The following is a 17,459-nucleotide window of genomic DNA, read 5'->3' as shown; positions in this document are numbered from 1 at the left end:
TAGAGGTCCCTTCCAACCTCTAAACTTCTGTGATTCTGTGAAGGGATCACAAACAGCTCCTCCACTTTGCTCTAGAAACAAGTAGGTTGGATTTTACCTTCTTTAGCTGTGCATCCTCAGGATGTCCTCCTGGCTAATGGTTCTTTTGGCAGCATTAATACATCAGTTTTGTTCCACAGGCTTGGCAACGAGGACCACCAGTTTGAGCTCAGCATGGCCAACAGTGGGTGTGAGGTGCACCGATTTGACCCCAGCATCAAGGCAGCACACATTCAGGAGGGTCAGCACCTCTGGTACCATCGCCTGTCCATTGACTGGAGGGATCCCAATCCAGCCATTGCTGCTCACAAGCTTCACAGCAACACGAAGAAGCTGGGAACGATATTGAATGAATTTGGTCATCAGAAGGTAAGGACTCAGGTATCAGGTTCCTGAGTGTCAGATTAGGCATTGGGAAAGAAAGTCCTTCTGCCCTTGTACTCAGCACTGCTTAGGCCACACCTTGAGTCCTGTGTCTGGTTCTGAGCCCCTCAATTTAAGAAAGATGTTGTGGTGCTTGAACATGTCCAGAGAAGGGCAGCAAGGCTGGGAAGGAGGGGGCTGGAGCACAACCCTGTAAAGAGAGGCTGAGGCAGCTGGGGGTGTTCAGCATGGGGAAGAGAAGGCTCAGAGCAGACCTCACTGCTGTCTACAACTACCTGAGGGGAGGTTGTAGCCAGGTGGGGTTGGTCTCTTCTGCCAGTCACCCAGCGACAGAACAAGAGGGCACAGCCTCAAGCTATGCTGGGGCAGGTCTAGGCTGGATGTTAGGAAGAAGTTGTTGGCAGAGAGAGTGATTGGCATTGGAATGGGCTGCCCAGGGTGGTGGTGGAGTCACCACCCCTGTAAGTATTTCAGAGGAGGCTGCATGAGGCACTTAGAGCCACGGTTTAGTTAATTAGAAGGGTTAGGTGATGGGTTGGAATTGGTGATCCTAGAGGACTTTTCCAACCTGGTTAATTTTGTGATTCTGTGGAAGTTCCTTCTTGCTGTCTCAGGAGCTGGGGCACTTCTGAGCAGAGGTCATTCTGCAGCAGTACTTGTAATGCATTCCTTGTAGGGGTGTCCTTTCTGCCTTGCCTTTTCTGTGTGCTGATAACAGCCACCTCGAGTTTTAAATCACTAGCCCTGTATTAAATACTTTCCTCCTCCTCCCCCCTTGCTTTCCCCTTCACCTAGCTGGTGACATTGGGTGCTGTTATTCTGGGTCCTGCGAAAGTTCTGGTCTGTGCCTCAGCCTGAGCCCTGAACTACTCCTACAGCCAAGTTCATAAGGAGAAAAAAATCCCACATATTTGCAACAATAATTAGAAGAGGTAATGGATGGCTTGTTTACATTTTCAAGGTCACTGGTCCTAATTACAGCCTTCGACAACAAAAACATCCTGTTCGGGAAAATTGGCAGCAATCTGTGGGATCTTTTAACATTCCCCAGCTTGTGCTTTAAGGAACTGAAAAGACATCAGAAATCTTCAAGTCTCAAGTAACTGTTGCCAGAATACGTCTGAGGAAGTTCATTAAGTTGCTTTTAAGAGGAGGTTTTTTTTTTCCCGTTCGGAGGACTGAGAAGTCTGAATTCAAATGCTAATAGACTTCATTGCCTGCAGCTACTTCTGCTTGTCTTTGTTTTGTAAGACACGGGCAGCCCCAGCTCAGGAGGAGCTTCGCTCTGAGATTCACAGAGCAAGCAGTGCAGTGTTTGTTTGCTTTGCTATTATGAAATGCAAGATGTCCTTTGCACTTCACTTCTTGCTTTTATTTAGCTACTTCGCTTCTCCCTTTGCTTTGGTATTTTCTTTTGCTACTTCTCTTCTTGCTTTTCTTCAGTATTTTCTTTTGCTACTCCACTTCTCCCTTTTCTTCAGTGTTTTCTTTTGCTACTTCCCCCTTTTCTTTAGTATCTTCTTCTGCTACTTCTCTTCTTGCTTTTCTTCAGTATTTTCTTTTGCTACTTCTAGCTTTTCTTTAATGTCTTCTTTTGCTACTTCACTTCTCCCTTTTCTTTAGTATTTTCTTTTGCTATTCCACTTCTCCCTTTTCTTCAGTATTTTCCTTTGCTACTCCTCTTTTTTCTTTAGTATCTTCTTTTGCTACTTCTCTTTTTGCTTTTCTTCAGTATTTTCTTTTCCTCCTCTACTTCTCCCTTTTCTTTAGTATTTTCCTTTGCTGCTTCTCCCTTTTCTTTAGTATTTTCCTTTGCTGCTTCTTCCTTTTCTTTAGTATTTTCCTTTGCTGCTTCTCCCTTTTCTTTAGTATTTTCCTTTGCTGCTTCTCCCTTTTCTTTAGTATTTTCCTTTGCTGCTTCTCCCTTTTCTTTAGTATCTTCTTTTGATGCTTCTCTTCTTGCTTTTCTTTAGTATTTTCTCTTGCTACTTCGCTTCTCGCTTTTCTTTAGTGTTTTCTTTCAGTTTAGCTCTGCTGATTTTGCTTTTGGAGATAAGAGCAGGGTCAAAAAAAAGGCAGCTTTTTCCTATCTCTTAGGCATGCTGTAAGCACACCAGGCTGTGCCTTAGGGAACATCTGGAGGGGGAGAGATGGCTTTCCTTTGACGTTGGCCTTGCATTGATTGTTCTGGTTTAGGATAATTAATCACAGAGCAATGATTAATGGCCTGATTCAGAAAGAGCATGAGTCTTGTGATACACCAGACCTGCTCAGAACAGTCGGGTCTCAGGCTGTCCCAGTGATACCGAGTGCTTGTAAGCCCTTCTGTGTCTGAGGAGGGCGTAGCTGTGATTCTCTGTGGCTTAACTGTGTGATTACCTGGGAAGAAAGCAGCTGGCTGGAGAGGTAGCTAAGGAGCATAATGCACACATAACACATGCAATCAGACTCTCCTGTAGCTGTGTAGACATGGCATGGATCTGGTTAAGCGTGTTGGTGAGTTCTGAAGAGTGTGCACAGCCTCTTTCTCCACCAGCCTTCGAGTAGCTTCCTGTGCCAAACCATTGCATTAGTGAAGTCAGGGGCTGACTTCCTCTCGGTCAGGGCAACGCTGCTGCACACTCTGCCATCTTCTGCTGCTTCCTATCTGGGGAGTGCCTGGCTGGGCTGCCTCTCCTCACGTTGTTCTCTCCACTTTTCCTTTAATTTTTGAAGTCAGACTGAGAAGGTGTAGGTTGCACAAGGGTGCAGATCAGCTCTGCTTTAGGAGGAGAACATCCAAGTAAATACTGGGACATTTGAGTGTTCATTCTTCCGGTGAATGGGAGGGGAATGTTCCCTTGACTGAATAAATAAGTTAATTCAGAACAGTTTCAGAGAGCATTTCCAAAGCTTAAAACATGCTGTTCATCCCATTCCTTTTGCTTTTAAAAACCCTACCCTCGCAGTTCCCACTTCCAGGCAGGAATTCCACACAGCTGCCTGGGAAGCTAATGCTTTGTTTTCTCCTTGCTTTTGTTCTTTAAGACCTGGGACTTGATCCAAGACCCTCCAAGTGATTAAGACTCTTTCCACTGATTGCAGAGAGGTTGGATTTGGCTGCTGAAGAGAGGATGGACAAGGCCTGTTGGAGTTCCTGATATTGTAGCCTGGGTGGGTCTCTTCTGCCAGGGAACCAGCAACAGAATAAGGGGGGACAGCCTCAAATTATGCCAGGGGAGGTCTAGGCTGGATATTAGGAGGAAGTTCTTGCCAGAGGGGTGGTGGAGTTGCTGTCCCTGGAGGTCATAGAATGATAGTATCAGTCAGGGTTGGAAGGGACCACAAGGATCATCTAGTTCCAGAACTACTGCCCTGGGCAAGGACATCCTACCCTAGATCAGGCTGGCCAAAGGTGTTCAAGAAAAGCCTGAATGAGGCACTGGTCTGGTTGATTGGCTAGGGCTGGGTGCTAGATTGGACTGGATGAGCTTGGAGGTTTGTTCCAACTTGGTTGATTCTATGAAATGAAAATGTGTGATTTGGGGGTTTGATGTGCAAGGGAGTCAAAGAGCTTTCGGATGGGCTGGTTTACACTCTGGCTCGTGTAAGAGCACAGCTGCTATTCTGCAGTCAGTACTGGGACATCATCTACAGAAAAGGAAACCCGTCCTGATGGCATGGCAAGAAACACAAAGAAGGTTTTGGAGTTAGAGTGGATTAGAGGGAAGATTAGAAGAACCTGGTCTTTCTGCTTTGGCTGCGCGGTGCAGCAGTCCTCAGTTGTCTGGGGAGTGTGAATAGCCCAGAGGTAGAGGACTTACCCAGTGCTGTGTTAGGATGAGGCTGACAAAGGAAACATAGTCAGGGTATTTTTGGGAACTGCTGGAGTGTGAAATCTTTTAAGCTCTGGAATAATCTCCAGAGGATGTCGTGAGAGGCCTGTTTCCTGGTACACAAATCTCAACTGAAAATGTACTGGTTTATCTTCTGGGAAGAGCAGTGTTTAATCAGCCTGCAGGAGAGGCTAAAGATGTACAAATCGATCTTGCTCACTTCTCTCCCTGCACACACACCGTGTGTTTTGCTAAACATGCACACTCTGCAGCATGCTGTGGGTGAACAGAAAGCCACTGAGTGCACACTGAATGCACTCACTGCAGTGGAGTTCAGCTTTATGGAAGCTTTCACATGCTCTTAAGCACCTGCTGGGGTGAGGATGCTACAGTGCTGGTGTTCCCTGTGGATTAGGCATAGCTTCATATGGAATTGCCTTCATACAGAAGTCAGAAGGGATTTTGAGAGGCCATGATCCAGTCCCCTGCTCAGAGCAAGGCATGGTGTGTGTGATGGTTTGGGAGTTACCCACCCCCCACTCTTATGAAATCACCCAGACTAGACCCAGCCTGCTGGAAGTTAAGGGATGAAGCTTTATATTCACAGCTTAGCACAATATCCAAGCAGGTATTTGCATTTTTTTCAGCTATATACAGCAATATACAAGTTAAAAGCAATACAGAAACACAACAGCCCTCCCAGAAGCCAGAGTCCCCAGGAGGGGCTCCCAACCACCCTTCCACCTTCTTTCCACCCCTCTGCCTTATCCCAGACTTTGCTTTATATGCAAGGTGAGTTTGGAGGATGGGCAAGGGGGGTTAGAAGCAAAAGGATTAGTTACACAGAAGCCCAGGGAGAAACACAGACTCCTAGAGACAGAGACACACACACACACTCTCTTATCTATGTTTGTGTCCTTGTGTTTATACATCTCAGCCAGCCTATGAGTGCAGTAGACATCAGCATTGTTTCCTTTTCACAGCCTATCATCTAATTTTTTTTCTCATTAAAATATTCCAGTTAGCCTCAAACCAGCACACTGTGAGGTCAGACCAGGTCACCCAAGGCTTTATCCACTCTTGTCTTGAAAACCACTTGCTGGATCAAATTCGTTCTCTGTGTAACATGACCAAAGCCCTTGGAGTTGGAGCAGAGCTGCAGCTGGAGCCCTGAGCACTGCTGTGTGTGAACCTTGTGTTTGGGAGTGGGGCAGTGAGTTGGTGAATGTTACTCCACTTGGTCAAAAGGAGCAATCAGAACTGGTGCAGAGGTTAGAATGAATAACAGAATGGTTTAGGTTGGAAGGGACTTCAAAGATCATCTAGTTCCAACCCTCTGCCATAGGCAGGGACTAATAAGACTCAGAGTAAGGGCTTCAATTCACAAACATCTTATTGTGTTGTGACACAATATCTTAGGTTGGATATTAGGAAGAATTTCTGTACTGAAAGAGTGGTCAGGCATTGGAGCAGGCTGCCCAGAGAGGTGGTGGAGTCACCAACCCCAGAATCATAGAATGGAGGAATGCTTGGAGGGGACCTTGAAGCTCCTCCAGTCCCACCCCACTGCCATAGGCAGGGACACCTCCCACTAGAACAGGTTGCTCAAGGCCTCATCCAACCTTGTCTTGAGCACCTCCAGGGAGAGAGCATCCACAACCTCCCTGGGCAACCTGTGCCAGTGTTTAACTGCAGATGCTCCCATCTGCAGTTGGAAATGTTACCTCCTTTTAACCTTGTGTTGGTTGCCCCTCAGTAATCTCCAGGCTGCTGCCACATGATGTTTCTTTCTTGGATGTATATATATTTTAATGTTAGTGATAATGAGATCAGAGTGGTAATTGCTTTGTACATGCTGAGCCAGCTGAAGCTGCTCCTGTGTGAAGTGCTTTAATTGTAACTAGCTTAAAGAGTTTGGCTGCAAGGAGAAATGAACTTAGTGACCTCATGTTTCTGGAAGCAAAGGTCTTTGGACAGTGATTTACTGCTCACCACCTCTCCCACCCTGTGCCATGCACAGGGATCCATGCCCATTCACAGGCTCACAGGATGCCAGGGGGTGGAAGGGACCCAAGGAGATCATCCAGCCCAGCCTCCCTGCCAGAGCAGACCACACAATCTAGCTCAGGTCACATAGGAACACATCCAGACAGGCCTTGAAAGTCTCCAGAGAAGGAGACTCCATAACCTCTCTGGGCATCCTGTGCCAGGGCTCTGGGACCCTTACAGTCAAGAAGTTCCCCCTTGTGTTGAGCTGGAACCTCCTGTGCTGCAGCTTACATCCGTTGCTCCTTGTCCCAAGGAGCAGTGAGCAGAGCCTGTCCCCCACTCCTGACCCTCAGCCTTCAGATAGTTATAAACATTGATTAAATCTCTTCTCAGTCTTCTCTTGTCCAGACTAAGCAGCCCCAGGTCCCTCAGCCTCTCCTCATCAGGCAGTGCTCCAGTCCCCTCATCATCCTTGTAGCCCTCTGCTGGACCTTCTTCAGCAGATCCCTGTCCCTCATAGACTGGAGAGCCCAAAACTGAAGGCAGTACTCAAGTTGAGGTCTCACCAGGGCAGAGTAGAGGTGGAGAAGAACCTCCCTTGATCTGCTGGACACACTCTTCTTAATGCATCCCAGGATCCCACTGGCCTCCTTGGCACATTCCTTCACAGGCTTTGCTCCTGGTTCTCCCCTTCCTTCTCATTTGAATTCTCTGCAGCAGCAGCAGCAGCAGCATCTCTCAAGCTGTTGTTAGCTGTGCTGTTTCTGGGGAGCGACCTGGAGGCGCTGTTTAGTATGCGATTGTCAGCAGGCTGCGCAGATGCTTTGAGCGATAGCGCTGGTGGCTGCGGAGCGGCGCGGAGCCTTCTCTGTCCCCGGGAAAGGGGCTGGTGCCAGGCCTGAATCGTAATGCAAGCATTTCACTGCTGAAGCAGAGCCTGTGCAGGTCCTACTTACCAAATCAAACAAAAAAAGAAGGCAGACAGTACTATGCTCTGAAAAAGCCAATACTGAGGAGGAAAGGAGGATTCTTTTTTTGGGGGGTGTTTTCTTTTTTGCGTTGCTACTTTTGCCTGGGTTGCTCAGACCCTTCAGGGAAAAAAGCCAGGTATTAAAAACCTGCTCTCCCAGAGGGCTGCACAAGCTGTGTTCATTTCCCAGCACAGCTTGCTGCACTCCCATGCTGTGTTCCACCTTCTCGACAGCAGCAGCAGCATTCCACTGTGTCAGTGTCAGGCAGCTGCATTCCAAAGAGCGCAGCAGTTGCAGCAGGCACCGTGGAATCATCGTGGAGGTGCTGCTGCTGGGAGCAGCCAGGTACTCCCGAGTCCCTCCTCCCACCAAAACCAGACTCCAGCAGGAGCCTGGGGACCCTGCTTTGCTTCACGAGGTGGTACTGCTGGTCTCAGACCTGCATTCTTGCTCCCCAGCTCCTGCTTCACCCATTAACAGCTGCTTCAACACAGTGACCTGAATCTGCGTGGGTTTAGTTTGGCTGAGTGTCTGCTGATGCTGATACTACGGCAGGCCACTGGTTTAATGAGAGCTGAGAGCAAGCCCCTTTCCATGAGCACCCTGGGCTTCCTCTGCAACTCATCCATCTCACGTTTTGCAGGAAGTGATTGACATTGAAAAGTTGTGGACATTGGATATCAGGAAAAATCACTGAAAGAGTGGTCAGGCTTTGGAGCAGGCTAGTCAGGGAGGTGCTGGAGTCACCAGAGTGTTCCTGTGGCAGAATAGCAATGCTGTTCTGTTATACTGGAGCTGCATCTTGGAGGTGCTGGAGTCACCAGAATGTTCTTGTGGCAGAATAGCAATGCTGTTTTGTTATACTGGAGCTGCATCTTGGAGGTGCTGGAGTCACCAGAATGTTCTTGTGGCAGAATAGCAATGCTGTTCTGTTATACTGGAGCTGCGTTGTGTCGTCCTGTAGATGTTCTCTAAGGTGTGGTGAATGTTTCTGGAAGATGGGACTTGAATCCTTCATTTGATGGGGCTTGAATGCTTCATTTCCTTGTATTTTGAAGTCCCCTGTGGGCACTGCATTGATGAAGAGCAGTAGGTCTTGCAGCCAGAAAGCTGTTTTTTGTGTCCAGCCATTCTTTGGTGGGCCAAGCTCTCCATCCCTTGCAGGCATGCACAGTCACACATCTTGCTCCTCAGGAATTTGGGATTAGTTGGTGCCAGGGGAGGTTTAGGTTGGACATTAGGAAAAAAGCATCGTACTGAAAGAGTTCTCCAAGACTGGAACAGGCTGCCCAGGGAAGGGCTTGGATCACCATCCCTGACTGTACTTATGAGCTCTCTAGATAGGGTGCTCAAGGAGATGGTGTAGTAGTGGCCCTGGCAGAATTAGCTAATGGTTGGACTTGGTAATCTTAGAGGTCTTCTCCAACCGTGGTGCTCCTGTGATTCCACAGCTGTTTGCTTTCTAGTGCAAACCTCCTGCGTCAGCTTGGCCCCTGGTGATGTGCTTGTCACGTTGCTGCTGACTTTCACCCGCAGCAAGACGAGGACAGCTTGGCTTTATGTAAGCATGGAGCTGGGGCTGCTGTCACTGCGCGATGCTGGGCTGCAGACCTTTGTTGCTCTTCCGTGACAGAAACTTGAGGGTCCAGCGTGCAGTATTTATCCTCTGGAGGGAGCATCCGTTCCCAAGCCAGCCGGCGGCGCCCGACGGGAAGATCAAAAGGACAGAAATGAAAGGATTTTCCCCCCTTGGCAGGGGGAGCAGGCAGCAGGACAGCTCCTGCGGGAGGAGATGGCTGAACGAGCGCCTTTGCAAAGCCGCTCTGCGCTCTGGGGCAGGGCTGTGCACCGGGCAGCTGCGCTTCTCTCTTAGGAGGGCAGCCTGGGGAGCTGCGGCTCTGCTGCTTGCAGAAGGGGAGCCTGAGGGGTGACCTCAGCAGTGGTTACAAAGACGTGCAGGGTGAGTGCCAGGAGGATGGAGCCAGCCTCTTAGTGATGCTCAGTGACAGCACAAGGGGCACTGGGTGGAAGCTGAGCCGTAGGAAGTTTCATGTAAACATGAGGAGGAATTTTTACCCTGTGTGGATGACAGAACACTGGAACAGGCTGCCCAGGGTGGGTGTGGAGTCTCCCTCTCTGGAGGTATAAAAAACCCACCTGGATGTGTTCCTGTGTGCTCTGGCATAGGTGATGCTGCTCTGGCAGGGGGGGTTTGGACTGGATGAGCTTTCAAGGTCTCTTCCAGTCCCTTCCAGAATCACACTGTGTGATTCCAGGCTGGGCTGTTGGCTGCTGCTGGCAAAATGCATATTTCACATGTCTCTGCACCATGGGCTTCCTCAGGCTCATCAATTATTTAAGATCAGGGCTTCTGCAGCTCCCCTGTGGGATTTTTCCCACTTGGGCAATCTAGCTGTGGGATTGAGGGACCTGCCGAGAGGATGTTGTTTGCATCTGCTCCTGTGCAGCCCACAGCTTGCAAGCTGAGAAAGGGAACACAGGAGTGTGTGCTGGTGAGCTGCTGCCAGTCTGAGCAGGCAAGGAGGTCACTGTTTGGGGGGCTATGTCTTTGTGGTGGCTTCTTACCTCGTTTCCTCTGGGGAAGCTACACTTTGAGTCCTCAGCCAGTGGTGAGGTTCCTGTTGCCTGCACTGGGGACTGGTCGTGGTTTAAAGAAATGGGGTACCAAGATGTTTTTCATGCTTAGTTTTTTTTGTGAGGGGAAGGTCCTCTCCCTCAGCATTGTTTACTTGTAGTGCCAAGTTACCCCACACTGAGGGCTCCTAGATCCTGTTCTCTGGGTACAGGAACCTTGGTTTTGCTGGGAGGCAGTCTAGATATGATCTTAAGCACAATACCCTTACCCCTAAGGTCATTGGGAGTAATGCTAACTAAACCCACCAAACCTGGCCAAAAATCAGTTTGGGCTTGGGGACATGTTGTATTTTATGACCAGAAGATGAGTAATGAGCAAGCTGCCATCTCTGGCTGGTCCAGTGCCCAGTATGAGTTAAATGGGAAGATGCTGAGAATTAATCCTATGGCAAAGAAAGATGTTTGTGATGACAGGAAAGCCACAGGTGAAACCCTGAAGCCTCCTGACCAAGTGCAGCTAGGGAGAGAGGATTTCAGGCCATGTTGGTCCTCTGATAGAGTGGCATTGAACCAAGTCTCCTGCCATATACAAGGTCTTGTCTTCTGTCTGTCTGCTGCAGTAAGTGACATTGCTTAAACTGGGCTGGACTGGAGGGCTGCTGGTGGTGGTGATGTCTCTTTTTCTATAATGAATCTTCAAAGAGAAATTAATTCCATATGGAGAGAGTGGGAAGCATCCTGGCACCAGAGATGAGGGGAAGAAGTGGGCAAGAGAAGTGTCAGGTCACCCTCATGCCTAGGCTCTGCAGCTGTGAGTGGGAGTCATTTGGCGAGCTGCTGTGGGTCCTTTCTGGGAGCAGACACCATGGGCCAGGTGCTCCTAGTGCCCCTGAGCACTTAGCTGAGGTTGAAGCTTCCTGCATGCACTGGGTTGGCTCTCTGGGTGGGTAGTGCTGGCCGTGACTCCTGGCAAGCTGCTCGTCTGCCGGAGGCTGGCTGTCGGAGTGAGTTAACTAAGTTCTCTTAATGTGATTTGGAAGCATTTTCTCCAGCTTAAGTGGCACACACAGAATGACTTCATATCCTGCTCCTGCTGTGTCAGGCTTTCATGGAAGCACATCTCTGAGACTGGGAGCAAAAAGAGACTTCTCTGTCACTCAGAGGACCGTGGAGGATCAGCAGTGAGAGCAGAGGAACGGAGCTCATCTGCCCTTGCTGCTGCCTTTCTGTTCCAGTGCCCTGTCTGCTGCATGAGTGACTTCAACTGGACAGTTGCCCTTTGCTGCAAAGAAGACCAGAGACCATGTAAGCACCCAGCTGCACAGACTGGCTCTGCAGCTTTGATGCCTTAAGCAGATATTTAAGATGTAGTCAGCCTGTCATGTTGGGAGCAAATAATCTCACAGGACAGAGTTGTCCTGGTGTCATTTTGGAGCTGGCCACATAGACCATGGCAGAGGGGAGTGGAAAACTGAGCAGGAAGGAAGTGAAGGAGTTTAAAAAAGTGCTGCTGTCTGGAGCTCTACATCACTGACAGCAGTGATTGACTTTCCTCCCGATTTTAGTATCTGTGTTGCTCACAACATGCCCACAGCAGTCCCAGTCCCCTCATAGATGGCTCAGAGAGAGCTGGGATGGTTCCACCGACTGCAGGGCGCATGGGGAGAAGCAGTTGCAAGCTGCTGGGAGCATTGTTGGCTGCTAGGCTCACCCGAGTCCTGTCTGCCATTAATTACAGCATGGGCTGGGAATAAAAGGGAGTAAATCCCCATCCCTGGAGGCCTTTCAGAGGCAGAGATGTGATGCTGAGGGACTTTCAAGACCCCTCTGGATGCATTCCTGTGCTACCTGAGCTAGATTCTATAGTCCTGCTCTGGCAGGGGGGGTTGGAATTGATGGTCTGTGGATGTCCCTTTCAACCCCTAACATCTGTGATGCACCAAGCACCAGACTTGGTAGAGTTAGAGAATGGCTGGACTCCATGATCTTAAAGATCTTTTCCAATCAAAAGAGTTAAGTGATTCTGTGTGAAAGGGACTTAACATCCAAGGCATTGCCTGCTGGAGAGGACGGGCTGTGGGTGCGTTTTGAAAGGAAGGGGAGGGGAGTATGGTGCTGAAAGGCTGCAGCTGGGGGAAGAGGGGAGATACATTTAAGAAGCCCACACTCCAGAACGTGTTTGTTACCTGTAAAGCTGTGTGCTAGCAAAATATGAACCAAGCAGCTTTTTCTGGAGTGTTGTCTGCTGAAAACAAGGAATCGTGCTGGGGTGGAGAGGGGAAAACCTGCTGCACAAGCAAGCGGCTTGCCTTGCTGTAGAGCTGATGTCAGACCCCAGTATCAGGGAGCCAGAGCAGAGGCTCATTTCTCACAGCCTCAAAGCCCGAGTGCAGCACTCTGGCTCAAGAGGATTTGGGGTAGTTCAGGGCTGCACTCCTCTGCTCCAAAGCTCTAACCAGCTTCCTGCTCCCGGTTTACACCACAGAGCTGCTCCCACAGAGAGGGAAGGATGATTCTTCCTTGACCCCGTACCACATTTGCTGGTTTTGCCTTTCCTGGCTGCAGCTTCCACATGCTGAGTTCCTGCTGGAAGTAATGCAGCTAAATTGCTTCCTCCAGCTACTCACTCTCAATTGACTCCTCTTTACAGGGAGCTTTAAACGGTGCCCATGGGGCAGCACAGAGCCTGAAAACCCCCTTAACCCTGGCCATTCAAAAACCATCAAGGCAAACACAGCGCTGATCTCTGCGTTAGGAAATGATGCACGGTTGTAACAAGTCATTACCCTAAAACAGAAGAAATGAGCCTCACGCAGAACGTGTTAACCTTCACTAAGGAAAGCAAGTTCTTTTCAGCTCTCTTATGTGCCTGGTTGTGCATGAGGAAAGGCTTTTTCTGTCTGAGTGTAGCTGGTACAATGCTGCAGAGGCAGCTAACCTGAGGAAACAAAAACAACCCCACCTTGCTTTTCTGTGACTACCAAGTTAGTTTGCAGAAGATAAGAGGATTTATGGGAGATAAGAGGAACCAACCTTAGTCTGAAGGCTTGAAACTGGTGGGTAATCAACTGCCATCCTTCACCTTCAGGCACTGTAGATCTTTGCTCTCCAGGATTTATGCCTGGCAGCAGACTCCAGCTGTGCTCCGGGGTGAATTAGAGCTCTGAATTTATAGATTTGGCCACTAATCCTTTCACCAGCAGTTAGAATCAAGGCACTGGGAGGTGGTAGTGCATTTCTTATCGGCAGTGCACTGCTTATCACTGGTGGCAAATACCTCCTGAGCTGTCTAATCATCACAAAAGTTAGATTGGGTGTTAGCAGGACGCTCGTTGTTCACTCAGTCTGACACGAAGCTGTTCTGCCGTTTGTTTAACCCTGTCCATGGCATAAAATGGAGACTCTGGGAGCCCTGCCTGGAAGTAATCGGAGAAGTTGGTGGGTAGGGACAGTTACTTTTTCCTCCCTCCGGGCCTCTGAGCAGTGCAGGGCACTAAAGGCAGCAAGGAGCCCCTGGTTTGTGTGTGCAGCACATCCCCACTGGCTGTCGGTTTCTTCCTCGGTCATTTCAGTGCGTGTTTAGGCAGCTATTGCAGTAAGTCTCTTTATCCTACCGAGACATTAGTTAGCAGCCACTCTTCGGGTCAGTTTTGCAAAGAGAGGCAGAGCTGCTGTGCCTGCTGAGCAGCCAGAGCGGCACTTAGTGTCACAAGGGAAAAACAAACAAACCTGGATGAGGGCTGGGAGCATTGCCATGGGAAAAAGATGTCCTGCTGCTGCCATAAAGCCAGGTCCTGGCAAAACAAAAGCAAACACTTAGAAACATTTCTGCTGCCTGCCCCACCTCCTCCTACTCAAAACAAAAGTGGGTTTGAATAATTGGTCTCCTTTCAAAGTTCCAGAAGTCTCCCCGTGATAAAAATCTGTGGTTTCTGAAGCATGCTCCTATAGCAACTGCACCCGTGTGGAATCAGCTGTATCCGTGTGGAATCAAGTGCCTACACAACTGCCTTACAGGTGGAGCTGCGAGGTGGTGTCTGCAGAATAAGTAACCTATTTCAATGTATAAAGGGGAACAAACCAGCCCAGCTGTGCGGTGCTGCTCGGCTGAAAGGGCAGGAGCGGCATCATTTTACATTCGGCCTCCCCTTGGCCACAGAGTGGCTCCTTGTGAAGCTGCTCCAGGGACCCATGGCTGGACAGACTGACAGACTCGAGCTAGGAGCGAAGGTTGTCCTTGCAGCCCTCCCACTCCGCACATGGATATGCCACAATGTAGCCTTTGATTCTGTAACCCTTTGGTCGTGCTGGAGCAGACGGGCAGGGGCTTGGCTTGTCCTTGCTCACTCTGTGGCCATGGACCTCGGTCAAGCCTCACTTTCCAAGCCCTGCTCTGAAAATCCAGTGCTGTTTTCAGCTCTTTCACAGCTTGCCCCACGACAGCCTTCCAGCCCTTGGTGAGTACATCCCTTGCACCCTCCAGTGTTCAATAGTCGATACCTTCCCTTTGCAGGTGGAGACCAGGAGCAGAGAGCAGCCAGGCAGGAAGGGACCTGGGGTTGCTGGTTGATAGTAGCTGAACATGAGCCAGCAGTGTGGCCAGGAGAGTCAGTGGCATCCTGACCTGGCTCAGGAGCAGTGTGGCCAGCAGGACAAGGGAGGTTATTCTGCCCCTGTGCTCAGCACTGCTCAGGCCACACCTTGAGTGCTGTGTCCAGTTCTGGGCCCCTCAATTCAAGAGAGATGTTGCAGTACTGAAGGTGTCCACAGGAGGGCGACAAAGCTGTGAGGGGCCTGGAGCACAGCCCTGTGAGGAGAGGCTGAGGGAGCTGGGGGTGTGCAGCCTGCAGCAGAGGAGGCTCAGGGCAGAGCTCATTGCTCTCTACAGCTACCTGCAGGGAGGCTGTAGCCAGGTGGGGTTGGGTTCTTCTGCCAGGCAGGCAGCAACAGAAGAAGGGGACACAGCCTCAAGTTGTGCCAGGGCAGGTCTAGGAGGCAGTTGTTGGCAGAGAGAGAGTGATTGGCATTGGAATGGGCTGCCCAGGGAGGTGGTGGAGTTGCCATCCCTGGAGGTGTTCAATAAAAGCCTGTCTGAGGCACTTAGTGCCATGGTCTGGTTGATTGTCTAGGGCTGGGTGCTAGGTTGGCCTGGATGATCTTGGAGGTCTCTTCCAACCTGGTTGATTCTATGATTCTATGAGGACACTGCTCTACAGCGGCACAAGAGATCACTGCTAGTGTGTTACCTTGTGGCATGGGGTTTTATGATGGAGAAGGAAGGAGCAGTGATGCCTTAGTGTCTTTGTTTATGTAGGTGGGTTCCCTTTTTCCATAGCTTTGATGCCACCACGAGATTTGTGAAGGGACAGTAACGTGCTTTGGTTGCAGGATGAGCTGCTTTGGCCACCCAGGGTACAAAACCTTTCTGACCAGGGCTTGGAGGCAGGAGAAAGGGCTATGAGGAGGCAAGGGTGAAAGCTGATGTGCTGTGTTAGGATGCTGTGGGATTTTCCATCTGCTGTTTTTGAATACAGGTAAGAACAGCTGAGTTTGTTATCAAACTGACCAGCCTGGCCTCAGCTGTAATTGCAGAGCCCTTCGCTGTCCCCCACACTGTCACTCACTGATGGTGTTTGTGTTGCAGATCGATGTCCTGAAGGCAGACGTGGAGAGTGCTGAGTGGAAGATTTTGGAGAACCTGGTGCTGGAAGATGTGGTGGAGCAGATAGGGCAGCTGGTGTTCGAGGTGCACGTCCACTGGCCTGGCTTTGAGGTCAGCGGCAACGACAGCTCCGTGGTGCGCTACTGGTACAGCCTGCTCCGCGAGCTGGAGCTGAAGGACTTCAGGCTCTTCCATACCTACAAGGACTTGTCAAAGCCACAGATGTTCCTGAAGAAGGAAGCCTTCAACGCTAGTAGCTGTTACACACTGAGCTGGGTAAATACAAGATGGAAGTAGCAGAGAGGAATTTATGGTGTGTGACTGTGAGCCATCTGGCCCCGCAGCGCTGCTCAAGAGGACTTTGGCATCACTGGCTGGAGCTGCTCAGTCTGCACACAGAGGCTGCCAGCGAGGTGGGCTGGAGCTTGCTGCCAGTGCTGCCCAAAGAGCTGCCACTGGAGTTGCCCTGGTGCGAGCCTGTGCAGCAATACGCTTGCCAGTGAGTCACTGTCTCCTAGAACAGGGGGTTCTGGGGAAGGTTGGCTGGGCTGGGGCTAACAGCAGGGCTTTATTAGGCATGCTGAGGTAGAGGCCACCCCCCTGGGAGGCTTTGCTCCCTCAGCTGCACCAGCCCTTGGGACAGGAAAGCAATCACCAGGCAGTGCCTGTCCCAGCAAGGGTCACGTGTTGCTTCTCTATAAAGTGGTCATCTTTGTTTTGCACCTTCTTTACTTTAGTCTTGTTTCCTCCAGCACACGTTTCAGGCAAGAACAGGCTGTTCTTGAACCCCCTGGCAAATTCCAGCTGGATTTGGCAGAGGCAGGAATCACCGGCAAGCTCGATTCACACCTCTGACATTGAGCAGCTTCTGAGTGCTCTGACTTGAGCTCTGTAAGGCAGTCTGGCTGCAGGGAGCAGCTTCAGTGCTTCTGAGACAGGAGATGGTGGGACACAGACCCAGCTGTCAGGAAAGCTGCCACCACCTCCTCACCCTCTGGAGGCTTCCCTAGGTCATCTGCTCGAAGAATAGCTTGTGTCCAATTCCTCTGTAGCAAACGAGAAGCATCTTGTGAGATGCTTGTCTGAAGGAGCTGCAAGTGAAAGCTGATCGTCTTCCTTTGCCTGGGGGGCAGCTGAAGGCTTGGCTGTCTGCCTTCTCCAGCTCTGCACCTGGGCTGCCTCCTCACCAGGTGTCTCCCTGGCCTGGCCACCTCTTTGTAACACAGAGATGCTGGCAGAGGTGGTGGCACAGGCAGGTGCCCAGGTCTATGGCCGTGCTGAGGCTCTTCATGCTGGCATGTGGGTAGTCTGCAGTGCACTCCCAGGAGCCAGCCTTGGCCATTGCCTCAGGAGGTAAGGAATGGAGCGAGCTAAAAACAGATGGTAGGTTGTTTTTTTCTTCTCTTTACAAGAACTTTGACCTCACACTTGGCATTAGAGCACAAGGTGACTCCAAGCTGTGTCTTTGATACACAGCCTTTGTAACTGCCTTCTGCAGAGCTCAGTGCTCTGCCCTTGCTCTGCCTCAGCCTGGTGTTTCTAACAAGTCTCTTTCTCTGTCCCTGTACTGTTCATTCTCTTGTTATCCTGGCGTTTCCTTCTCTCCTCTGATACCCTCCTTTCCCTTTTCACCCTTTCCACTGCCTCAGTTCCCAGAGGGAGGCAGAGGGACCATCACATCCTCTGCCCTGCAGTCCTCAGAGTCACCGTGATCTATTGCAGGTGTGTTGGTCCCCTGTGCCCAAGATCACAGAATCAGCCAGGTTGGAAAAGACCTCTAGGATCATCCAGTCCAACCTAGCACCTAACCCTTCTAATTAACTGACCCATAGCACTGAGTGTCCCATCCAGCCTCCTCTTAAACACCTCCAGGGATGGTAACTCCACCATCTCCCTGGGCAGCCCATTCCAATGCCAATCACTCTCTCTCTGGAGAATTTCTTCCTGACATCCAGCCTAGACCTCCCCTGGCACAGCTTGAGACTGTGTCCCCTCGTTCTGTTG

General features: G+C 50.3%; 1 protein-coding gene across 1 annotated transcript in view; it reads left to right on the top strand.

Annotated features, from left to right (window-relative positions):
- Positions 1 to 16,177, top strand: part of METTL24 (methyltransferase like 24) — a 50,493-nt gene extending 34,316 nt beyond the window's left edge. The window contains exons 4-5 of the mRNA XM_064170355.1: positions 180 to 408; positions 15,438 to 16,177. Coding sequence (XP_064026425.1) covers positions 180 to 408; positions 15,438 to 15,752 — 544 coding nt within the window. The 3' untranslated portion in view covers positions 15,753 to 16,177. The remainder of the gene's footprint in view (positions 1 to 179; positions 409 to 15,437) is intronic.
- Positions 16,178 to 17,459: the final 1,282 nt, after the last annotated feature.

This window comes from Pogoniulus pusillus, chromosome 33, assembly GCF_015220805.1.
Source record: "Pogoniulus pusillus isolate bPogPus1 chromosome 33, bPogPus1.pri, whole genome shotgun sequence".
Lineage (NCBI taxonomy): Eukaryota > Metazoa > Chordata > Aves > Piciformes > Lybiidae > Pogoniulus > Pogoniulus pusillus.
The sequence above is the reverse complement of the archived record's forward strand: the minus strand, read 5'-3'. Positions and strand labels throughout refer to the sequence as shown.